This window comes from Mytilus californianus, unplaced genomic scaffold (assembly GCF_021869535.1).
Source record: "Mytilus californianus isolate M0D057914Y unplaced genomic scaffold, xbMytCali1.0.p SCAF_1, whole genome shotgun sequence".
NCBI lineage: Eukaryota > Metazoa > Mollusca > Bivalvia > Mytilida > Mytilidae > Mytilus > Mytilus californianus.
Window position 1 is genome coordinate 50,787,017 of NW_026262581.1, and position 26,354 is coordinate 50,813,370.

The window sequence follows — 26,354 nt, forward strand, 5'->3', positions numbered from 1 at the left end:
GTTACAGCTACTGAATCCAAAAGAAATGTGTACCTCACTTATATGTATGTTGTCCTTCTTTTCTCTTTCATACGTGTTAACTAACATTTTCTTCTATTGAATATGCATAGCTGTATATATGTTTTAGATATAAATTTCCTTATTTGTCAAGTGGGTTTCGAGGTGTACGGATTAATCCTCGTTCTCTTGCATATACCTTTGCTTAAAATGAAAATAGGGATTTCCCTCAATTATGCAACCATTGATTGTTTATTTTTAAATAAAGACGTCATTTCTGGTGAGTCGGTATTTGTGAACACAATGGTTTGTCTTTCTTAGTGGATTTGAGCAGAATTGGCACTCTCTACAGTGAGTTAACTCAATTCTATACATGTAAAAACTCACATTATGTTGTGAGTATTTAAAATTGGTACTAAAACCATTCTTTACTTTCTAGAAAACTCAGTTCGTCGTATTTGTACGTTGTATGTCGTGCAGATTTCAGTGAATAAAATGGCGAACCTGTTTCATTCTACTGTTTAAGGTCAAAAACGCAGTCGATCAATTCAAATATGATGAGTTATTTTTTTGTAAAGAGGGGTTAGTTTTGTAAAAGTAATAATTGGTGTCACTTTGAGGATTTTTTTGTACTAATTATTTACTGACTTCAGCTATTATTCGATCCTTTGACATATTGATTCTGGAATCTTGCCAAGGATAAACCTGCACGTCATTGATTTACCTTCTGACATGTTTTCTTTTAATTTGCTAAAAGGCTGGTTGTTATTGTAAGTCACCGTATACGCAGATAATATATAGCAACATAATCACATCACAAGGAAACATCCATTTAAAACTGTTCTGTCACTTTAATCCAAAATTGTAAATAGCTATTTCCCTGTGATACTTTATTATATCACAAGTTTAACATATTTTGGTAGGCTTGTACAAAAAAGTGTAATTTAATTTTTATCTCTGAAATGTATACGTCAGCAAATGCTGCATTAGTTCTAGATAAGTTATATTGATAAAATATTTATTAAAATATAAAAATGCTATTTCAAAAGTTTAATTAATTGAGCATGATTCCACGAATCATCTGTATAATCATCTTCACGTGTTTCGAAACTTTTACTGTGAACGTTCTGGGTAAAGGTGAATACAGAAAATAGCTTCGGACACATAAAATATATACTGTGTTGTTTTCATTTTCTAATACTTATTCGATGGCGAAGTAGTATCAGTTACGTATTTGTCTTTCATATTATGCATTCTATAGATTTCAGATATTTCAATTGGTTCTGTGATGTCACGTGCTGATTGTGTATATTTCGTACATGGTGTGTACAAGAGTTGTAGTTACTGACATTGCCCGATTTTAGACAGCCTCTATTATATATTCAAAGTTAGTAATAGATACTCATGGTCTTTTTTACAAGTATCAGATCATATATAGGATATAAATATTACGAAGTAACCTAATATTGTATATACACGGTCATTAAATTTGTTTTGAGGATTCGAGCTACGATCTCATCCATATAAAATTTACTGACAGTGTATATGGAACGGGGACCCAATTATTTGCCCCATTGAAACGCAATGAAAATCATAGTAAATAAATGGGGTGCTATTCAATTAATAATTTTGATAGCCACCTTGGGACTTCTGGTTCATGTTAGGCATTTGTTTTGGAGTTTTTAAGTACAATCTCAGTGCCTCATGACCGGCATTCCGTTGCACAATTTTGTTTTGATTGACAACAAGGTCAGTCCGCCTACTTCCGGGGAAAAATAAAGGCTAGAATTTAGGAAATTTACTCTATGTACTGACGCCAGATTACATTTAAATCAATCAAAATTTTTACAGAAATTCAAACTAGAAAGCCTACCCCTTCAAATAAATCTACATTTAGTTACAGAACTTGTGTAATAATAACACTACACCACTTTAAATAAAAGTTATAATTTTTTTTTAAGAACTACATTCGTGGGTACCGGACTGGTTGCCGTAACTGGGATCCTATTCCATATATCATTTTATGTCACTAACGACATGTGTAATATATACATGATATAATTTGTCTATCTACATAATAACTATATTATTTTGACCTTTTATACAAAACCGAAAACGAAAACAAAGATGATATGATATTTGATTTGATAACTAAAAGTGAAGAACAAATACATGTTGTGACAATCCTAAGAAGAATACTATTTTGATATTATTATCATAGAACAAATGGAAGGTTTTAAGTTAAGAATATCAATGTATGTATCTTTTTGTAAATCTTCTTTCTGACATATTTGCATAAAAAACATATTATTTGCTTCTTGACCAATTACGAGACATGAATTCCTTATGACTAAAAGTTACGATCCTATTAATTATATTTTGAAATTTCGATAGAGATTATCTTTCTACTGCTTTATAAGTTTGGTAGATTTGATGTGATTTTACAGAGGGGTCTATGTCTTTCGGTCAAAACATAACAAGGTTAGATGACCTTAATCCATTAATTAATGTTCCCCCTTATAATCACGGTTTAGGAGTTCATCCAAAAATAAGTTCTGATGTGGAAATCCCATGAACCGTTAACTTTTTTACTGTTATCACAGTCACATATACGGCACTCCAATGTTGAAGACCCTAGTTTTTGCGAATTAGGGAGAAATAGTCACTTACGATATTTGTGGAACCATACGGAGGGTCATAGCTTTTAAAAACAACACCATTTACTTTTTGACAGCTGTTGAAAAGATGTACAAAACAAATATGAGATACAGCAACAAACGACAACCACTGAATTACAGGTTCATGACAGGAACATGTAGAGCATGGAACCCCACCCCCCCCCCCCCTAAAATGGGACAGTGGTATTACAGTAAATTATATAAATGAACTTTCAAAATCAGTATAAAAAGGCTTGACTCATCAAATCGAAACAAAGCACACACAAATAAAAACAACTTACAAAAAAACTTAAGACACAAAGTAGCGATCTGAGAGTACTCGCGGTTACTGAAAGCTAGTTGAAAGCCAATAACAACTATCCAAAATCATTAATAAAATATCAATCAGTACACATTAAATTGATTTAGTGTAAAGACGTCATAAACAGTCAGAGAAAAATATGATCTCTTGTGCAATGCAAAATATAATTATCGCCAGAATGTAGGACCGTAAATATTATTATTTGCATACATTTGTAGCAATAATACTTAGTTATGTTCTAATTTATTGATAACAAAATGTTAATATTGATGAAAACAATATTCAAAGATCTTATTATAATGTTGAATTTAAGACCTTTTTAGAATAATTAATTAAAGAATCGAAAGGTTTACTCGGATAGTATTTTAATTTATGGGCTCTATAAACAACATCATAACAAATAGGATGTGGTATGTCGTTTTATTTTTGTACAGTCAATCTTCTCAACCAAATCTTTTTTTTATATACGAACGAATTTAGTAGATGAGTTAAGTAATCTAAATATAAGGCTGTTCATATTTGTTTGGCTTTTTTCATAACAGTAGCTGAAATCAACACAATTGGAAAGTCAACTCAAATACGAAGTTTAAGAGCTTAAAAACCGAAAATTCCAAAAGATTGTTCTAAATACGGCCAAGGCAATTTATGTCTGAGGTAGAAAAACCTAAGAATTTCGAATGATTCAACATTTTATAAAAACGGGAAATGCATAAAAAGACTGGAACTATACTGGTTGCATCATTTCGGTAGAATTTTGATTGAAGGATAATATATGTATAGCTACACCTGCATCATGATGTGATCTACATCTTCAAATCGACAGTGATTGGAGATTGAGATGTAAAAATAAAGTCAGAAAATACTAAGGGACCAATCAAGAACTTTAAGTCGATAAAGAAATATATACAATCACCAAATGAGAAACAAATCAGTTAAAAACAACAATCTTCAAAATAAATTACAAAAAATCTAAAACATTTAATAACACGAACCCCGCCAAAAAGCGGCAATGAACTCCAGGAACCAGAAGTCATAACAGTTCTGCTCAATTTATGGCATCCTTCGTGTTACTCTTTTTGATTTTTTGTATATGGCATAACCGATAATAATTAGCATTATACAGTTGGAATTTATTAAATAGGAATTTAGCAAATATATTTTGTATCAGACATTATCAAATTTGTAAACCGTCGGTATATGTGAGGTCTATAAATAATTTAATTAACCAAAGATGAAACTTTGAAATGAACAAAAAACAATTTTACGATCAAACAGATGGAAATGATTTTTCCATTGTCTATTGCCGATGTGTTAGCATCATTTCAACAGTACTTTCACAAATGTTTCACAAGGTATCCGTAAGTTGTTTTAAAAATATATAGGTTCGTAATTTTCAACATTTTGCTGTTTGAACATGTGAAAATAAACATAAAATTTCAAAGGTGAAGTTTATCATCTCCTAAAACATGTGTACCCCAATTTTTGACATGTTTACCTATTATGTCTGTTTGTTTTGCTCACACATAGTTGTCAATATAAAGGAATTCTATGCGACTGTCATACCAGTGAATGTTAAGCTAGCTATGAAACCATGTTTAATCCACTATTTTTAACATAAGGAAATGCCTGTACCAAGTCAGGAATATGACAGTTGTTTTCTATTCTTTTGCTGTGTTTTAGCTTTTTATTCTGCCATTTGATAAGTGAATTTCGGTTTTGAATTTTACTTGGAGTTCGGTATTTTTTTTATTTTACTTTTTTCGTATGAGAGCAGTAACTAATTTTCATTTCGACTTTTACTTGGGTTTATGCTGTGTTTTGATAGTTTCATTTTATATGTGTGTGGTGTTTGGCGGCCATTGGTTATCTTTTCAAATTTGTTTTATTGTCCATGATAATTTATGTCCTTGTTTTTGTTATTATTTTTTATAGACAAACCAAGAACTTGTAGGACTTAATTTGTTGATTCATCTATTTATTCATTCATTTATTTATCTTACTATTTGATATCCATAATTGTAACACATTTATTTTGTGTTTTGTAGATGGCTGAATCAGTTCTTTGCAGACGTACACCTGAAAGTAAGTGCATATTTTTTTTCCGGTAAAGTAAATAAATAGATTGAAAAATAAGAATGCTATCATGTTTGATTTTGTAATAAATGAAAATGTTACAAATCACAAAAGGGGAAAATCAGGGAAAATATAACCGCGAATAATTAAATGGTATTGGAATAGATTTTTTAAAAATTACAAAAACTCATTTGAAGTATTCTAAGTATTCTTAAAATTTGCAATAGTGAATTATTTTTTAAAATTAGTTTTGTAATATCACTTTTAATATCGTTAATTTGTATCTAATTTTGGTCCAAATTGGACACCATATATTTATTTAAATTTCTTTTTAGACAGGTCCCAAACTTCTTCAGGAAACAGATTCAGTCATATAAATGCTGCACTTTTAAAAAAACGACATAATTATGATATGCTGTGTAGTGAAATAGAAAATATTCAAAAAATTATGGAATGTTTGCTGCAAAAAGAAACTATCATAGAAGAAGAATTTAGTGAAGTAATTTCTATAGAAAGAAGAGGGCGACGAGTAGCTAAACTTTTAGAAATATTGTTCACAAGGCCGACTGGACAATGGGAAGAAACATTCCTAGACATTCTTGAAGTCACTGGTCAGAGTAATGTTATCAACAGACTAAAAAAACGTACACCTCCCAGTTCACCGAGTGGTATGTTATATCAATTTTGTTTAAGCTTCGTATATTTAAAACACGTTGACTCTTTTTGTATAAAGATTTTGATTGAACGTCAATAACACAATTACCTAATAACACATGTTAGCAAAATTAGTTATAAGCTACATGTATGTTGTCCACGACAATTTACAAGAGCTAACACCATTATACGGAAAGTAACGACCACTAACGTACAAGCTAAGTGAGCATAAATATGACAGAAACGACCAATTGTTTGATTTAAACACCGGATTCTAAAGTTGGAAGACTATTAAGGGATTCCTTTCAGTTAAAATATATATAAGATCCATTTCGTTAGATCTGGTGATCAATTTATTTGGCAATCGCCAGTTAAAGTCAGCAGTGTTTAAGAACATCAGTTGTTCGACCTGTTAGTCAAATGCATTTTGTTAAACAAGACTTTTTCACTATTTTTGGTCTTTTGGAAATTGTTGTTTGTGCTGTATTTAGACCCCTCTATCAAGAAATTTGTTTTACATGCACACGTATAGAAATTGCGGTTTTTGTCCAATGCAATCATAGGTTTGAACGTTGTTTTCAATTTAAACTTTTATATATTTTTTCGTTTGGGCTTGTATTATATTTTCCTTCGGGTTTATATGATCCGTTTATCCTATTTCGACTCTTTGAAATTCAAGAGTCTATCCTAAATTGAGGTAAATTATATGGCCTTTCAAATACCGTTTCGATCCCTAACATCACTGAAGAGACATTAATTGTCGAAATCCGGATATGGTGTACAACTTTTTGCACCTTATGTGGTATACCATCTTTTCCTCAAGTTTATTGTTTTCTGTTTGGTATTAAATTGATATTAAGATCCATTTCGTTAGATCTGGTGATCAATTTATTTGGCAATCGCCAATGGTAGTCAGCAGGGTTTAAGAACATCAGTTGTTCGACCTGTTAGTCAAATGCGTTTTGTTAAAATAGTCTTTTTCACTTTTTTTGGTCTTTTGGAAATTGTTGTTTGTGCTGTATTTAGACCCCTTTGTCAAGAAATTTGTTTTACATGCACACGTATAAAAATTGTGGTTTTTATCCAACGCAATCATAGGTTTGAACGTTGTTTTCAATTTAGACTTTTATATATTTTTTCGTTTGGGCTTGTATTATATTTTCCTTCGGGTTTATATGATCCGTTCATCTATTTCGACTCTTTAAAATTCAAGAGTCTATCCTAAATTGAGGTAAATTATATGGCATTCCAAATACCGTTTTGATCCCTAACTTCACTGAAGAGACATTAATTGTTGAAATCCGGATATGGTGTACAAATTTTTGCACCTTATATTTGTGGTATACCATCTTTTCCTCAAGTTTTTGTTTTCTGTTTGGTATTAAATTAATATTAAGATCCATTTCGTTAGATCTGGTGATCAATTTATTTGGCAATCGCCAATGGCAGTCAGCAGGGTTTAAGAACATCAGTTGTTCGACCTGTTAGTCAAATGCGTTTTGTTGAAATAGACTTTTTCACTTTTTTTGGGTCTTTTGGAAATTGTTGTTTGTGCTTTAATTAGACCCCTCCCTCTTTCAAGAAATTTGTTTTACATGCACACGTATTAAAAGTGCGGTTTTTATCCAACGCAATCATAGGTTTGAACGTTGTTTTCAATTTAGATTTTTATATATTTTTTCGTTTGGGCTTGTATTATATTTTCCTTCGGGTTTATATGATCCATTCATCCTATTTTGACTCTTTAAAATTCAAGAGTGTATCCTAAATTGAGGTAAATTATATGGCATTCCAAATACCGTTTCGATCCCTAACATCACTGAAGAGACATTAATTGTCGAAATCCAAATATGGTGTACAAATTTTTGCACCTTATGTTTGTGGTATACCATCTTTTCCACAAGTTTATTGTTTTTTTGTTTGGTATTAAATTAATATTAAGATCCATTTCGTTAGATCTGGTGATCAATTTATTTGGCAATCGCCAATGGCAGTCAGCAGGGTTTAAGAACATCAGTTGTTCGACCTGTTAGTCAAATGCGTTTTGTTAAAATAGAAATTTTTAATTTTTTGTGGTCTTTTGGAAATTGTTGTTTGTGCTGTAATTAGACCCCTCTTTCAAGAAATTTGTTTTACATGCACACGTATAAAAATTGCGGTTTTTATCTAACGCAATCATAGGTTTGAACGTTGTTTTCAATTCAAACTTTTTTATATTTTTTCGTTTGGGCTTGTATTATATTTTCCTTCGGGTTTATATGATCCATTCATCCTATTTCGACTCTTTAAAATTCAAGAGTGTACCCTAAATTGAGGTAAATTATATGGCATTCCAAATACCGTTTCGATCCCTAACATCACTGAAGAGACATTAATTGTCGAAATCCGTATATGGTGTACAAATTTTTGCACCTTATGTTTGTGGTATACCATCTTTTCCTCAAGTTTATTGTTTTCTGTTTGGTATTAAATTAATATTAAGATCCATTTCGTTAGATCTGGTGATCAATTTATTTGGCAATCGCCAATGGTAGTCAGCAGGGTTTAAGAACATCAGTTGTTCGACCTGTAAGTCAAATGCGTTTTGTTAAAATAGTCTTTTTCACTTTTTTTGGTCTTTTGGAAATTGTTGTTTGTGCTGTATTTAGACCCCTTTGTCAAGAAATTTGTTTTACATGCACACGTATAAAAAGTGCGGTTTTTATCCAACGCAATCATAGGTTTGAACGTTGTTTTCAATTTAGACTTTTATATATTTTTTCGTTTGGGCTTGTATTATATTTTCCTTCGGGTTTATATGATCCGTTCATCTATTTCGACTCTTTAAAATTCAAGAGTCTATCCTAAATTGAGGTAAATTATATGGCATTCCAAATACCGTTTCGATCCCTAACATCACTAAAGAGACATTAATTGTCGAAATCCGGATATGGTGTACACATTTTTGCACCTTATGTTTGTGGTATACCATCTTTTCCTCAAGTTTATTGTTTTCTGTTTGGTATTAAATTAATATTAAGATCCATTTCGTTAGCTCTGGTGATCAATTTATTTGGCAATCGCCAATGGCAGTCAGCAGGGTTTAAGAACATCAGTTGTTCGACCTGGTAGTCAAATGCGTTTTGTTAAAATAGACTTTTTCACTTTTTTTGGTCTTTTGGAAATTGTTGTTTGTGCTGTAATTAGACCCCTCTTTCAAGAAATTCGTTTTACATGCACACGTATAGAAATTGCGGTTTTTATCCAACGCAATCATAGGTTTGAACGTTGTTTTCAATTAAGACTTTTATATATTTTTTCGTTTGGGCTTGTATTATATTTTCCTTCGGGTTTATATGGTCCATTCATCCTATTTCGACTCTTTAAAATTCAAGAGTCTATCCTAAATTGAGGTAAATTATATGGCATTCCAAATACCGTTTCGATCCCTAACATCACTGAAGAGACATTAATTGTCGAAATCCGGATATGGTGTACAAAGTTTTGCACCTTATGTTTGTGGTATACCATCTTTTCCACAAGTTTATTGTTTTTTGTTTGGTATTAAATTAATATTAAGATCCATTTCGTTAGATCTGGTGATCAATTTATTTGGCAATCGCCAATGGCACTCAGCAGGGTTTAAGAACATCAGTTGTTCGACCTGTTAGTCAAATGCGTTTTGTTAAAATAGACTTTTTCACTTTTTTAGGTCTTTTGGAAATTGTTGTTTGTGCTGTATTTAGACCCCTTTGTCAAGAAATTTGTTTTACATGCACATGTATAAAAATTGCGGTTTTTATCCAACGCAATCATAGGTTTGACCGTTGTTATCAATTTAGACATTTATATATATATATATATATATATATATATTTATATTTATATATAAGTCTAGAGATTTGCACAACGATACTAATATAAGATGGTATTATACGAAGATGTTGTTAATAAATCGTGTTGACAAATATTTCGGCTTAACAAATAGCCTTCTTCGGTGTCAATTATTTTAACAATACTGATAATATGTATAAAAATAGCTCAATAATACAGGTAAGTTTTGGTCTATTGATTTAATCCAAAATCCTGAACATCATAATATAAAACAAAACTCAATACTCAAATATACGTGACTGTGTATATTTACAACCCAAAATGAGTGAACAATAAAACTTAGTATTTTTTATTGATGCCGTTTGGATGATGTACATTTAGTTCCTTTATCCAAAAGCTTTCCCGAACCTGTCGCTGGGCATCACTCCAGTGAATGTTCTGTTCAATCACTAGGATCTTCATGCGGTTAAAGTCATCAAGTGTGTGACCAGACTGTCTGAAATGTTGAGAAACTGGGAGAAGTGGCTTCTTAGAGATATCACTCCTATGGCCATTGAGGCGTTTGTGGAAAGGCTGCTTTGACTCACCAACATATTGGAGGCCACAAACCGAACATTCTAGAATGTAAATAACATTCATACTTTTGCAGTTAACATTGCAAAATATCTTATAGTTATTTTCGGTTGCCTTACTGTGAAAAGTTGATGAGTGATGCATCTGTAGGCAGCATTTGCAGCGTTTTTCATCACACGAACGACATTCTCCAGAAGTACTTCTATTATCAGACACTTCAGCCCGCACCAGCAGGTTACGCAGACTATTGGGTTGCCTAAAAGCTATCATGGGAGGCTCGGGAAAAATCTTGGATAGTTTGGAATTCTTTTCAACTGTTTTCCAATGCTCACGAATGACACCGATGCTGTTTTTGAGAGATGGGTGGTAAGTAAGAACACATGGAGTCCTTTTATTTTTCTTTTTATATTTGTATTCTAACAGTTTACTCCTTGGAATAGTTTCCGCTTTCTGAAAGCCTTTTTGGATAGTTTTGTGTTTGTAGCCCCTTCTCTTCAAGCGGGTTTCGAGTTGACGTAGTTGTTTTTTTGTTGTTTCTGAGTTGGAACATATTCGCTTGACTCTGAGTGCCTGACTGTACGGGATGCTCTTAGTACAATGAGCAGGATGGCAACTTTTAGGGGACAGATATTGGTGAGTGTCAGTAGGTTTAGAATATAGATCAGTGGATATGATGCCATCTGTGAGCGAGCTGGAGGTATCGAGGAAGGTGATTTTGGATTTAGATTTCTCATGAGTAAATTTGATACTTGGATGTATGTTGTTGGCATGAGTGATGAATGTATCTAAATCCTCGTCACTTTTATTCCATTTCATATCCACATCATCTATAAATCTAAACCAGGAAAGCGGTTTTTCGATGGAAGATTCAAGGAGTTGTTTTTCTAATTTGCCCATAAATATGTTGGCATATGATGGAGCCATTTTGGTGCCCATAGCAGTTCCATTAACTTGCAGATAATGGTCTCCATCAAAAGTGAAGTTGTTGTTTTTGAGTACCAGCGTGAGCATTTTGACCAGGCATTCAGTAGGTGGATATTTCACTGGTCGGGAATTCCAAACTTCTTTACATGCATCAATGCCATCTGCATGTGGAATATTCGTGTAGAGGGAGGTGACGTCCATAGAGACAAGTGTCGTGTCGGAGGGGAGTGGATTTATGGCCTGCAATTTTCTAAGATAATCGGTAGTATCTTTGATGTGAGATGGTAAGTCCTCAACATGTTGACGAAGATGGAAGTCAACGAATTCCGATATTTTTTCCGTCGGATGACCGTTCGCTGAAACTATAGGTCTTCCTGGGTTATTGGCCTTATGAATTTTAGGTAAAAGATAAAATCTGCCCGGTTTTGGATTTTCTGGTTTCAGATATTCTAGAGTCTTTTCATCGATGAAACCATCGTTGTGCATTTCTACCAAACTATCAGTTATTTCTCTGCTAAAAGATGTAGTAGGATCAGAGTCTAGTTTTTGGTAGAACCTTGCATCGCCAAGTTGTCGTTCAGCCTCTTGAATATAGGCAGATTTATCCATGACAACCACTGCACTGCCTTTGTCTGCAGGTTTAATGACGATATTGTCGTTAGATCGTAAGTTTTTCAGTGCAGTTCGTTCTTCATTGGTAAGATTGTCAAAAGGTTTATTGTTATTTCTAGTATTTCTAATAATGTCCGACTTAAAATTGTCAATAAATGATTCCAAGGTGGCATTTTTGCTCGGTTTAGGGATCCAAGTACTCTTTTTTATAAATTTGTAGTTGTTTTCGTCTTCTGAAATTTCTGAGTCGCTATCCGAGCATCTGTTGTTGTTCTCCTTCGACGCGAAATATTCCTTAATGCGTAGACTTCTGGCAAAATTGTCAAGGTCTTCCGACAATTTAGTTTCATTGACAGGGGCAGGTAAAGGACAGAAATTTAAGCCTCTCGAGAGAAGAGATGTTTCAGCTTCCGTTAACTGGTGTTTGGAAAGATTGACCACAATGTTGGAGGGCGAATCAGTCTCTAGTGACCTACGTTTAAAGCGCCTTACTCGTTTTCTCTTTTTTTCAGATGGTAAAGAAGGATTGATATGTTCGATGCCATCCCTACGGAATTTTCTTTTCTGCCTTTCACTCAAATTTTGAGATTGTATGGTTGTTATGTCTTTAAGGCGAGCACTGATAGCATCACAATTGTCAGATGTGAGATCTTTTTTGCAGCGATTTGAAAGGGTGTTAAATTCGCCAGTAAGAGTTTTCAGATATTCTTCGCAGTGTTGTTTGAGGAGGACCATTAACCGCTTGGAACAATGGTAGAGGGTTTGATCCCATTTGCGAAGTAATGTGTTGGATAAATTGCCAGGTGTTTGTGGCATAAGCTTGATTTGTAGTCCGTTAGGAATACTTTCATTATACACATAATGGGTTAAATTAGATAAGTGGTGTTCAGTTCTAATTTGTTTTTGTTTAATAGCTCTAAGTTGTTTAAAATAATCATTGATGTTCATGATATAAGAGCTGAAAACTTAAATTCACTGGGATTATGTGAATAACATAATACAGGTCATTCAGAGGAAAATAATATAGAAGTCTATAAAAAGGACCAACCAGCAAATTTACTATGTACCGGATCGTCTAGAATAGACGATACTGTGCAGATAAGGAAAAAATATTTATATATATATTTCATGATACGATGCTGCGATTGCTCTCATTGTGTCATAGAACTTCTGACTGTCCCTCTGGTATCTTTCGTCCCTCTTAGCGTATTATTTAAGTCAGTACATTGATTGTCATGTTTATCAAATTAGTTTAACAGAATATATACATTATATTTAAACAAGTAAGAAGATGTGGTATGATTGCCAACGAAACACCTATCCACAGAAGATTAAATGTTGAGATGTAAGCAAAAATAGATCATCGTACAGCATTCAACAATGAAGAAAACCATAACATAAAGTCAGCAATAAGAGGCCCGAAATGATAAATTGTAAAACAATTCACACAAAATACCAACGCCCTGATTTATGAAAAAAATTAAACGCAAAAAATATGACAGACAGCGACAAACGACAACCACTGAATTACAGTCTCCTGACATCGAATAGACAAATACAGAATGTAACATTTTTACATTTAAGGTCAAATTACAGTAAATGGGTCATTTTACAGCTTTTTACAAGATTTTTCATGCAACTGTGATACGTTAAACTTAAACGTAAATCGAAAAAATGTTGCTTTTGTCTCTTTCATTTCTGAAATCTTATTGAATTGATTCTTTCAAAATAGATGTACATGTGTAAAGAAAGCACTTAAAATTGTTGACAAACGTTATCAAAATCACAAATATTTTAAAACTGAAGCATAGACTTTCTATTAAAAATGGATTTGTTCTGGCAACATAAATTTCCGTTTAATTGATATAAAATAATCATATGGTCACTGACTTTGTTTTCGGTGTATAACCAATCTTTTACCGCGTTGTGAGTGAATAAAGCGTACAACGTCATTTTTTCGGTCTTACAACGCAGGAAAGCTACTCTGTTTATAACTTTTCGTGATAATTTTTTCAACAAGATCGCCTCTTTTACTGATGTATACCTAACAAAAAGATCCTTAGGGTAGAGAAATGAATTTTCAAAAGATAATTTTGATAAAGTTTTGATAGATTTTAAGTATATTCTATACAAATCTTGAATTATTTTTAACATTTTCTTTTAAAAATATTTTAGCAAGTATAACATTTAAATTAATAATCATTTCGATATTCAGCGAGTCAAATCTTACTAAAATTTATGAAAAAGTCTATTTGTATGTGAAGTTCTGTTCGTTATTTGTTATTCGATATTCAATATCCAACCGGCCGCCCGCAGCAAGTTCGAAATTCAAATTTTTTCGGTAAAATATAATAAAAACAGGATGTTTAAAAGAATATTTAAAATGAAACTATGGAAAACCATTATAGACATTTTCAAAGCGCTTTTGTATCAAAATATATTGCAAAAGACTACCGGGGCCACATTAAAGACAGTGAAACTTTCTTGATCTTTCAAAGTCTATAAAAGTTGAATTACAGTTAGACCAGGTATATATATTAATACTATAAAAAGAATATCTCTGAAAATTTCATTTTCGATATGAACGGGAGACTTAAAGTGTCACTTTACTGCCAAAAATCAACAAAAATCAACGGAAAAGGGTCAATTGAGTAACATATACCATCCTGATCTTTCAATCGTCATGAAATTATGTACAGAGTAAGGTAATATAAAAAGACAGATACTTTTAAAAGGAATTTGTGGGAACTTTTTGTCAATATCTACGGAGGGCACAAAGAACCAGTTTGATATCATATATTGCAAGATTATCAGGGGCCGCTTTAAAGACAGTAATACTTTCTTGGTCTTTAAAAGTCTTTAAAAAATTTGGGTAACAGATAGGTCAGGCATAGATATTAATACTATAAAAAAAATATCTCTGAAAAATGTCCTTTTCGGTATGCACTGGGGACTTAAAGTGTCAATTTAGCCCTCCGTTTATACCGAAGATGAAATGATCTCGGGAAATCCTATGGATAGGATCTGTATCTATACCTAGTCAAAAGTATAGACAAATTCTATTGACATTCAAAAATCAGGAGGGTTTCACGGTCATTTAAGCGGTCTCCGGTAGTCTTTTGCTTCATATTTTCAATATCAACTAGCACTTTCCCTAAACATCGAAGACAAGATGTTTACTCAAATTTCTTTTGATGTTATTTGTATCTTTATGTTAGCAAACTGTATGCATAATATTATGAAGATTAAAGATTTTACCTAATAACAAGTCAATTCAAACATTTTTTTTTTAATTTTTTGGCTTTCCATTGTTATTTCCATTTCTATATTAAAATGTTACTAGAGTAAAATTGAGAATGGAAATGAGGAATGTATCAAAGAGACAACAACCCGACCAAAGAGCAGAAAAACAGACCAAGGCCACCAAAGGGTCTTCAACAGAGCGAGAAAATTCCGCACCCGGAGGCGGGCTTCAGCTGGCCCCTAAACATAAATGTGTACTAGTTGAGTGAAAATGGACGTCACTCTAAACTCCGAAACATATAAATGAACTAAAATTAAAAAAACAAGACTAACAAAGACCAGAGGCTCCGGACTTGGGACAGGCCCATAAATACAGGGGGGGGGGGTAAACATATTTTGTGAGATTTCAACTCTCCCACTATACCTCTAGCCAAAGTAGAATAAACAAACACACAGCAATACGCATCTTCATCATATGAACATCAAGCACAATCCCTCCCGTGAGGGGTTTAGTATCATACCATCATAAAATATATGAGAAGAACATAACCCGTATCATGCCAACAACTGGTTTTAGAATAAATGTGTTAATTTCCGATACAAAGAGTGAATCAATATTTATTCAAAATATGCCATCTTTAATGAACTGACAACAGTATCGTAACTATATCCCTTCTGAATAAGTCTGTTTAAAGGTTTGGTAAGCTTTTGAGGTGAATGACGACATTTTTGTGCTTTGTAAAGAATATTGCCATAAAAGATTGGAGGTGAAATACCTGAACGTACAAGATGTCTGGATGTTGATTTATATTTACGAATGATGTCCTTGTACCGATGATAAAATTTAGTAAATGTTTTGACTAGTTTGTTATATCGAAAACCCTGGTGTAATAATTTCTTCAGTAATACAGAGATTTCTTTCGTTAAGATCAAATTCATTGTTACATACACGAGCAAATCGAACAAGTTGATACATATTAACACCATAAGATGGTGACAAGGGAACGTTGCCATCTAAAAATTGATAATTAACAATAGGAAATGAAAAATCATCTCTTTTACCGTAAATTTTGGTATTAAGCTTCCCGTTAAAGATATAGATATCAAGATCCAGGAAAGGGCAGTGTTCATTGTCAGTATTAGCTTTATTTAAAGTCAGTTCAGCAGGATAAATCTCTTTAGTGTACATACTGAAGTCGTCAATTTTGAGAGCCAATATATCATCCAAATATCTTAACGTGTTATTAAATTTTTGTATCAGATGTTGTTTCGATGGGTCTTTGCTGATTTCAGTCATAAATTGTAACTCATAACAATACAGAAACAGGTCCGTTTGTTTTCGTATATTGAAATGTCATGTTTTAAAAGTACATTTTTTATTGCATTTTATTGACAAAAATCTAGTTATCACAAATAGGAAATTGTAATTTATGTAAGGCTTTATATTTCAGTAGAAAAAATGAATAATGATTAACGAACCAGCCGATAACTTCACATACATGAATAATGTTATCTATGGTTCGTTGAACTAAACAGCTTGTTGGAATTTCATAGTTTCTTAAAATATACAGACCATTTTAACTTATAAGTCATTGCTTGGATAACGGACGACAGAATTTGTAGGGAAACAGCTTTAATGTGCCCTTGGTGTGATTGCCCGTGTTCCTATTGGCATCGGTTTTGTACTTCTACTACAGTTTGTCCTCATTTGGTAATAATATATTAAAGTCAAAGTTCTTCTTTCAGCCAATTGATCTTATGATATATGACCACGAAAAAAAATTAATCATTTCAATAATAATATTAATGTTTACACATCATAAGAAACTACGAAATATCGCTTAAATGTTTATATAGTAGTCAACTGCGTTTCCTTTTAACATCAAACTTAATTCAAGCGGGCAACAGCTGATTAACGAAAGGAGTAGAGCCAGTAACCCTAATTAATGGCCCTGTAAAGGTTATTATTTTAAACTTCAGTTGTTTGAGTAAATCTGATGTACATGTATTGCTCAATGTATTACTTTTGAAAGTATGATAAAAAAATTGTATGCCTGCTTCATATATTACAAATATATTAGCCTGAAATAGGAAAAGATTTCAGTTTAGTTAATTTTTCCTGAAATTGTCACCTTTGTCACCTTATTTCATGATTTCATATGTAGCGCCACCCATTGCTCATTTATATTTTGGTTGAAAAGTAAACAACATGGTATATGAGCGAGGGGTGGCGTCACTGTTAATTTTGAAACAATGTGTCATAAATTTTGCTAAATTATGCTAAAAATCAGTTTTAATGAAAGTCCCCTACATTTATGATGTCAAAAATACATCACTAATGACGCAAATGGTAACATTTCTTCTCTTACTGAAACAATTGAACATTTTAACAAACGTTTTCATCAAGTTTCACAATATTATTGCAGTTTAAAAATTCTGATTTTTAGGGCCAAAGTTATAGGTTAGTGAATCAACTCCTTTTAGTCCTCAATGCTCTTTAACTTCGTACTTTATTTGGCCTTTTAACATTTTGTGTTCGATCGTCACTGAGAAGCATTTTGTAGTCTGGCATACAAAATTATAAGTCTGGTATCTTGGATGAGTTTTTTTACGCTAGTCATAAAGTTCAAAATGAAAAGTTAATAAATATGCACTTTACTTCCTTTAGTTTCCATGTTCAAATTACATATATGTATTCTTCAAATATATACTCAACCTGCATATCTTGGCATGTTTTAACATGTACAGAATCGTAGATGATATATAACAAAAGTTTGAATAGAACACACTCTATACGACATTCTACCAATAATAAAGACTCACTAAAATAACATGTTACACAAAACATGGAAAGTGCAACTTTCCTGCCGAAAATTTTGATGATTAAATAATATTTTGTACCTTTGATAGTCATGAAGTGTTTTATGCAAATTACACCCCAGTTCTATTGTTTTACTTCATAGTTTCTATTTCTGAAACAAGTGTAAATTGAATAGATCTATTGTTAGGAATAACAATGGATTTTGACCACAGGGTGTGACGAGCGGGGTTTCTGGAAACCCCTGCTTCTACATCCCGAAAACAAAGTCCATTGTTATTCGTTACAATAGAAATTGATTATTTTTTAAATAGCATGAACATAAAAAATTACTAATAGTGTTCACTACAAGTTGTTTCAAGATATTAAAAAACACATTTTAGGAAATTCCAATAGCAAAAAAAATATTAAGCATCTATTTTGAATAAAAAAAATCCTTCAAGGGAAAAATAATTTGATTGATAGCGTTGAAAAACTAAATGAAATTGTTCGCGATTTGCGAGAAAAAAATTTCTGACTCCGACAAAAAACCATACCCCTTCCCTCCCCCCCCCCCCCCCCCCCCCCCCCCCCCAAAAAACCCTTTGAAGTTAAAATGGTTGCTCCCTAAATACTCCTTTGCTTGAAGGTAAAAGTTTTGATCCCAGTCATATGTCTCTATTCTATTTTGCATTGATCTTAAAAAAACAGAGATTCTAACTCCCGGACACCCCCCCCCCCCCCCTGGATCCCGGTCGTCGGGTTTCTAATCCAGACACACCTATCCCTCAGTGTGTCCGAATATGAATGTTTATTCTCGAGAAAGGGGGGGGCTTCTTTTTTTTACAAAACCGTAACATAAAAATACATTTATGATTACCTTCATTAAACTGATACAGGTAAGTACTCTGGGTTATAATATTGCCTTTATCTTTAGTCTCTTCTGCCAAATCCAACGCTTGACTCAAAATGTCGTCCGTCTTATACCCGTCCATACTGACAACTGCATACAAGGAGCATGATGTATTTTTTTTGTAATAAGAATGCACGAAACGGTCAACCTTGAACTTCTGATCCATATTAGCACCCGGATTTAACGGGAATATGCAAAACAGCAACTTTGACATTTGTAAAATCTACTCACTTGCCAAAGTTTGAAAGAACATAGCCAAAGTAAGGTTACTAGTGGGGTTTTAGGTAAAAAAAAATATTTTTCTTATAATTCATGGTTCGATTTTGTCAAAAAATATGCTATCCATTCTTTTTCATTTAATAATCAATGTTAACAAATGTAGGGTTTAGCATTAGGTGTAAGTTAGTTATACATCTCGGGATACGGCGTGTCTGAATAAGAAACACCTCCGGCCTCCGGCCGTCGGGGTTTCTTATCCAGACACACCTATCCCTCGGTGTATAACTATTACTGAAGACTAATGAATATGTTGCATTTGCACATTAGATATACACATATAGATAATACAGTTATGTGCGCAAGTTCTGATTACAAGCCTTAAGCTTAGGATATGTCATGTGATTTATGCGTGCACATTATTCACATTAATGTATGACCACAAAAATCACACAGAATCTAACAAAAACAAATCGCGAAATGACATATAAGAAGACATTAGAAAGAAATTTTCCAATTTAATAAATTGATCTTAAAATTGATTTGATGTTATTTTTTAATCAATAAATTGGTGACGTTTCGTTTAATTTTCTTAAATTTCTAAGGTTGGTTCTTATGGAGCGCTTGCTGTAGAATCTAGGCTGAGATGGACGCCATACTTTCGTTTTCATTACCAAAAACGTTTCCATCAATGATATATATATATTAACTCCTTGTGAACGCAACAAATGAGACCGATTAACAGAAATCTACTATACTTGGTAGAATTATTTCTCATTATCCCTAATTGACCACATTGTACCGTCAATTTCATTCCAATATTTGATGGGAGAATTGGGACTTTTATCATTTTTTTTACTATTGTCCAACAACAATCCCATGTTTGACCAATTGAATAACACCAAAAAATACACCTAAACATGCTATATCAGTTCCTGTTGTACAACTTTATGCTAAACACAAAATTGTATTCCACATTTACACAGCGACTGGGAACATTTCGTTCCCCTCGACTTAGCAATCTTGTGTTATTAGCATGTTTCATACTAACAGTTTGTCACGTAGGATTATTTATCTGTTATTGTGATATTTTGGTTCTTTAGATGTAGAATTTGGTTTGAAGAATCAAAAGGTTTCTCACATATGATTTTTATCTAGATCACATGAACTCCGAACAAATTGAAATCAGTTGTGTTGCCAGGGTTCTGTGCGAGAATCACTTTTCATGATTTTCAAAGTCACGTCAGGTTTAATTTGGGACATTTTAAAAATATTACTAGTGAGTTGAAAGTTGAGACAATCCAACAATCAATCATTTCTTGATAGCGAATCGTGATTTATGAAGTGATAATTTAAATCGTTAAGTTTTTTTTAAGTTGTAACATTCTCTGTGTGAAAATAAAAATACCTGCTTGTTATAGATATCTCTATGGGAGCTATGAAATGGGTTCCGTTAAAGAGATATTTGGGAATTTGAATGTTTACAGATTGAGGCATCTAGGATTATTACTGGACATAAAAAATTTGCAAACAAAGTATCACTTTTTTTAAAAGTTGATGGAAGACTTTTGTGTTTTAGAAGAAATAGACGTAAATTTTGCCTAAATTTCATAAAAATATTGGATGCTTCTCAGATTATGTAGATACCAATAATTATAATATTAGAAACTGTTTGAACAATAGAGTACCGAGATGTCAATTAGAATAATTTATGATCCCCTTTTCTCTTCTTCGAAACGTGCATGGAAATTTCTGGTGTTAGATATTAGTTCAATTTAGTCATCTCCAAATTTCAAACATGTTATCCGTAGATATGATTTTTTTCTCTTTGGTAACATAGAAATAGGAGAGAAAATATGTTGCGCAATAAACTACTACACAGTAGGCCCCAAAAAGCTGATTATTATAAATTTAATTTGGTGAATGATCTTAGCTGTGCTTATAGGCGTACATTTGAAGATTTTATCGATCTTTTCTAAGATTGTTTTAGAAATCAGTTATCCATACATATCCAACACTTAGTTGTTATTTCAATAGAACCTATTTGATTTTGAACAGACAAAACTAGCGTGAAACAAAATACAAACCTTTTCAGAATTATACATAGCTATATACGCCATAAACATTACTAGAACACACCCACACCCGCGACATTGCGGGTCCATAACTGAATTAAAGCATCTGTGCCTTATTTTTAGCCTGGATTTTTAGTATTCGTATTGTCATCTGATAAAGTCATGCTGATTGTAAGGTGCACAGTTTTCTCTGTTTTCAACTTATTCTGTTTGAACCCGTTCTGGTTTTCTTTCTACAATAGACTTACTATATTTTAAATTTATTTTTTTTAACCAAAATTAACAGTGGTATTGAGGTGGAAGAAAACAGACTTGTTAAATAGTGTACTATAGTGTAACATAGATATAAAACAAATACTGGAAGAATTCCAGGTTCTCCTGATAGAGAGTGATTTACAGAAGGTAACAGGTAACTACAACCGGAAGTTACATATACTATTGGTATCAGTATCGAATTCGACCCGAAACTTGTTAATTATTGGTATTATTAATTATGTGGAAAACAAAAGGGCCTGGAATGGTGTAATTTTTATACAGTATATAATTTATTTCTAAAGTTGATTCGTCGTTTTACGTCATGCCGGCTAACAAACTGGACCTCGTTATTTTAGTAGTATAGATTCTTCGATTAATATTGTTATATCTTTAGATGTATTCGTATCGAACTGTCTCCTTCCCGAATCACACCTATAGGTATTTTTTCCGATAATACATTTATTGTTTATATTTATTCTAATTGTACTTAAATGTAAATTTGCTGTCATCTTGAATTTTTGCATATTGTAATTATTTTGAGAGGATGATCATAGTTGTAATATCTCAGTTATATCCAATCCTATTGCTTATTTACACAATAAAATATGTCTAAACTAGATACCACGGCTGTATGTTATTTCCCTGTGTTACTTTATTTAACCGACTTTGATAATCTTTTTCTTTTCTTTCTTTTAATCAACAGCTATACGACCTTTGCGAAATACGAATTTAATGCAAAGAGTATTGCTCATGGAAGAAGACGCAGAAGACTCTATTATAAGAAGATATAGTGTAGAGCGTGTCCAAGCCGCTCGAGATATTTTAGATTCCGATATAGTATCAATATACAAAGGTTCCATATTGTTTATACTTGACCCGTCATCTGAGAAGGCCATTGAAGAACTGTGGGAAAGACACGCCGGCAGTGATAAAATACGTAAATTTCTGAGCATGATTCTAAAAGACTATGAATTCAAAGAAAAATTCAACCGGAAAAGAATAGTTAAAGTTGAGCTTACAGAAGAACCAAATGAATTTCATTGTCGGGTTAGAAGTACGTATATAATATTTTGATAACTTGATCATTTCATCCAGTACATTATAAAAAGAAATTTCATAATCAAGGGAAAAAATTTCACACAACATAAATATCGCGGAGAGACAGAATTTTTTCGATAATTTTGTCCGGATTTTAAGCATTGGTCGATAGTATCGAACTCATTTTTTATGGCAGTGGTGCATTTGGAGTTGTTTTTATTGTCATTAAAACAATCTTTTTATTTTTAATTATATTATGATTATATGCAAATGACAAATTACATTGTCGTTGTGTAAATTCAGTATCTTCAAAATACTATGAATGGTAAACAATATTTAGTGATTTAGATTTCAATGTCCTGGATTTCTTATGCTTCAATCAGACATGTCTAACAATTATATGTTAATATATTATCATTCTAAATTCTATCTTGTTCTAAATTTAAACTAACATGCTGAGTCGGAATTTGAACAAATTAGTTCAAATCAAAAGGTGAAGCGATTAGTTCTCGGGATCAACTGAGTTTATACCATGTGGGTATACGTTAATGATGCAGTAATCCAACAAAAGATATAAAATAAAGTCTCAAATATCAATGTCATGGTTAATGAATACTTATATATTCTTACCCATAATGGCTATGTAGGAAGTTTTCGTTGCATTTTGCTTGAGAACCATACAATATACCTTCCTTCAAGTTGTGATCCGGCTTTATGTAAAGTACATGATAAACCATGGGATGTGTTTTCACATTTATCTCTCATCAACTTCCTGTTTTCCAAACACTTATAGCGAGTGTATCATTAGTGATAAATAGCTCACAGTTCAACTTACTGATATTGTTCTGATTTTTATTTTAAGAGTCAAGTTGCAAGTTCCTGGATTATATATTAGATATCTCACCAAAAGACTGCTCGGGTAAGTCATTGTAGAATGAGTGATATCGTTAAATAGTTGCGTACGTTTCAAACTTTTCTACATTTCTCTTAAGATATTTTTTTTTACTTTTCATTTTTCCCTTTTTTGCGTGCAAACCGTAATGACTATATGTGTCGGTAAATTGGTAAAAATTATAATTTGCATAAAACTTTGTTTGATACAACTGATCAGTAACTTGCAAACCTCTATAAAACATATTCTTTATTAAGTCTCTGATCGAAGCAATTGCATTTATGAATAACTCACGAAAATATAATCAAGATTTGAGTCTATTATTGATTGTTTGATTGGTGTTTTGTGCTATTTCGTGGCAGTCAGTTTCTATTGGTGGATGAATCCAGAGAGGGCCACCGAACTTCGGTGGAAAAACTGACAATTCTAGTCAATTAAGATTGGAGTCGAGCCCACATGCCACATTCTGAATTCGAACTTACAACCTCAGCGATGACAGGCTAGTGATATAGTAGTTCGACTACACAGACCACTCGGCCACCGAGGCCCCTTGTGATTATTACATTAATGTGTAGATGTCTGTGAAGCGTTTTCTTTATTTAAAATTTACATGTACTTAATTAAAAGATTTGAGATATTTCGATAGGCAAGACATTTCCATTCGTTAGTATCATTCTGATGTAACCGGTCGTTTGATCATTCTGTAAGAAAAATGATGTAAACAAAATGAAAAGTGCAGTAAATATAAAAATGAAGATGTGGTATGATTGCCACTGAGACAACTCTCCGCGAGAGACCAAATGACACAGAAATTAACAACTATAGGCCACCGTACGGCCTTCAACAATGAGCAAATGCATCGTACGGCCTTCAACAATGAGTAAATGCACATTTTCACCAGTAAAGTTTTAACTTTTGGAATAAGATTATTTGTTTTTACATTTGATTCACAGAAAATAAATCTGACGATAATCATTGTTGTCCGGTTTATTCCTTGAATGCCTGCATCCTTTGATCTACCGATAAAATACAGGTAAAAATATGGGGCACATTACATTTGCGCGCATTTAGGGATTTATTTATTTTTGCGCGCAGCTTTTGATTACATTTGCGCGCATTCATTTTACAGGTAATACAGGTAAAATAAAAGATAATTCATAATAAATATAACTATAGTTATAATGAATTTTTAACGTATTTGTAAATTTAAATTAAATATTTTGCATATTGAATACTAAAAAATATATACAGTGATTATGTGAAATCCCGTAATAGCTTAAGACATACACGTAACTTAATTGCGAATAAATAGTATTCTGCTACATAATTTTATCGAATAGTGATCGCTTCAACGGTGGGAAATCTAGTGACAAAATATTACCTCCCCTGTAAACACTGAAAACTAAATCATCTCAATGTTTGTCCCATTTTTGCAAGGACGCTATCGATTATGGATTCACGGAAAAACGTTCTGGTAAATAGTGAAAATAGAAATAAAAACAAAACTTCCACTCAATTTTATCATTTTCCTCCTTTAGTAGCAAACGACGAGTACAGCAGTCTATAGAAGCTTTGGAGTAAAATTGGTTTAAAATGTTGCTATGCGAATAAATTCCTTGAGTACCAACTTCAATTAATTTTTGTACTGTCTGTATACCTCTCTTCAATATGATAATTATTCGTATATATATACAGCTAGATCAGAGAAAGTCAGGGAAAAAAATCCAAAGGTATCGATTGATATGCAGCAAAGATTGGCACTTTTAAAATTAAGTTACTAAGCAAATTCAAACAGACCTTGTTTCGATGTAAACATTGAATGTGAATAGATCGAGAAGACCGCAAATACTTGTACAAAACTCGAGACGACCTTTTCTTAAAATTGTATACAAAATAGTAGAAAGATACCTGCTTTATAAAAATAGTAATCTTCAATTTTTAACCTGAACAGACAGACTTTTAAATTTTTATATTCACGAAAAGACAATATTTTTCTATTGAATGTACATTTGACAAGAGCAGACTGGTGTGCTCGATAACTTAGGTGTGAAAAAAATAAGCATACTTTGGGAAATTGTAACATGCTACGGACTTTTTGGAACACTCCAAAAATTGGTGACCCGAAAGATCTTTCAATTTTGTATGTAAATGATTTTTTCCAATTTTGTTTATCAATACGCAGCAAAGATTTGCTTTTTTTAAATTTCAGTTTCACAAGCTTCTAATGCAATTATCTCGATAAATACTGAACATAAAACATCGTGTATTTGCATGTATATTCTCAATAACACAGTTTAACAAATAATTTCTTTAAAATGTACAATTATTTTTTAGAAAACACTTTTGATCAGTATCGTCACCGGTATTGTTTTATTATTGACTTTCTCGACTCTATCATAAAAAGAGTGAATTTTCTTTTGTTTTCGTTCACTTGATAACCCACTGTTATAAATTATTTAAGTCAGTTTGTAAAAAATGCGTCAAGGCACAGACAAAAAAATCGGTGGAAAAATCATGTGTATAAGATGGATTCAGTTTCCGTATCGTCAGCACATCTATGTAATTTTGTGCACGTTACGACACGTAAAATCAGTACTTTTAATCTTTAAAGGCATACGATACAGTAGAGATCCCTCGTTCATTTTTTCTTGAAATTTTGGTAGAAGGTCAATTTCGATGTGTACTTTTGAAATATGCAAAGAAAAATATACCTTCATGACTTACTTTTTGAGATAATTTGGTTTGAAATTTGCATATTTGAAGGAAAAACCCTGAAATTTCATAAATAAGGACTTTTAAGGAAAGTACCAATACTTTTGAACGAACAGTCATATTTTAACCGGGTTTTTTGTAAAATGTTCCCTTGATCCATGGCATCAGCATGTTGTAACAAGTTAACGGTTGAAATAAATAATTATATCCTAAATTCTTTTAATACAAGTGAAATAAAGAAGTTGAAAATATTTTTGCGTCTACACAGAAGTACAGAAAAAATTCTATCGTTGATTTTTTCTTAAAATTTTGGCGGAGCGTTCTTGATACAGAACTTGATCGATTGCAAAAGAAAAAACTGGGGGTCCATGTGCTTGTTTTTTCAATAAAAGCAATAAACCTTAATTTTTATTGGCAAACGGGACGTTTGCCAATAAGGCGCCAAACTACGTTGGAATAAGTTTTATTCGCAACAACGTCGTGAAATCTTTCCCGCCGTTCACTATACTACGTTGTCAATTTCAGTGGTAGAGCCAAGGTGTTTTTTTTAAACCAATGATATTAATCATGAAAATTAATAAAGCTGGC

The 26,354-nt window shown here is 32.5% G+C and overlaps 1 protein-coding gene across 1 annotated transcript in view; it reads left to right on the top strand.

Annotated features, from left to right (window-relative positions):
• Nucleotides 1-249: 249 nt before the first annotated feature.
• LOC127722718 (uncharacterized) overlaps nucleotides 250-26,354 on the top strand; it is a 33,054-nt gene continuing 6,949 nt past the window's right edge. Inside the window, exons 1-5 of the mRNA XM_052229343.1 lie at nucleotides 250-348; nucleotides 5,022-5,058; nucleotides 5,385-5,717; nucleotides 21,828-22,178; nucleotides 23,025-23,081. Coding sequence (XP_052085303.1) covers nucleotides 5,022-5,058; nucleotides 5,385-5,717; nucleotides 21,828-22,178; nucleotides 23,025-23,081 — 778 coding nt within the window. The 5' untranslated portion in view covers nucleotides 250-348. The remainder of the gene's footprint in view (nucleotides 349-5,021; nucleotides 5,059-5,384; nucleotides 5,718-21,827; nucleotides 22,179-23,024; nucleotides 23,082-26,354) is intronic.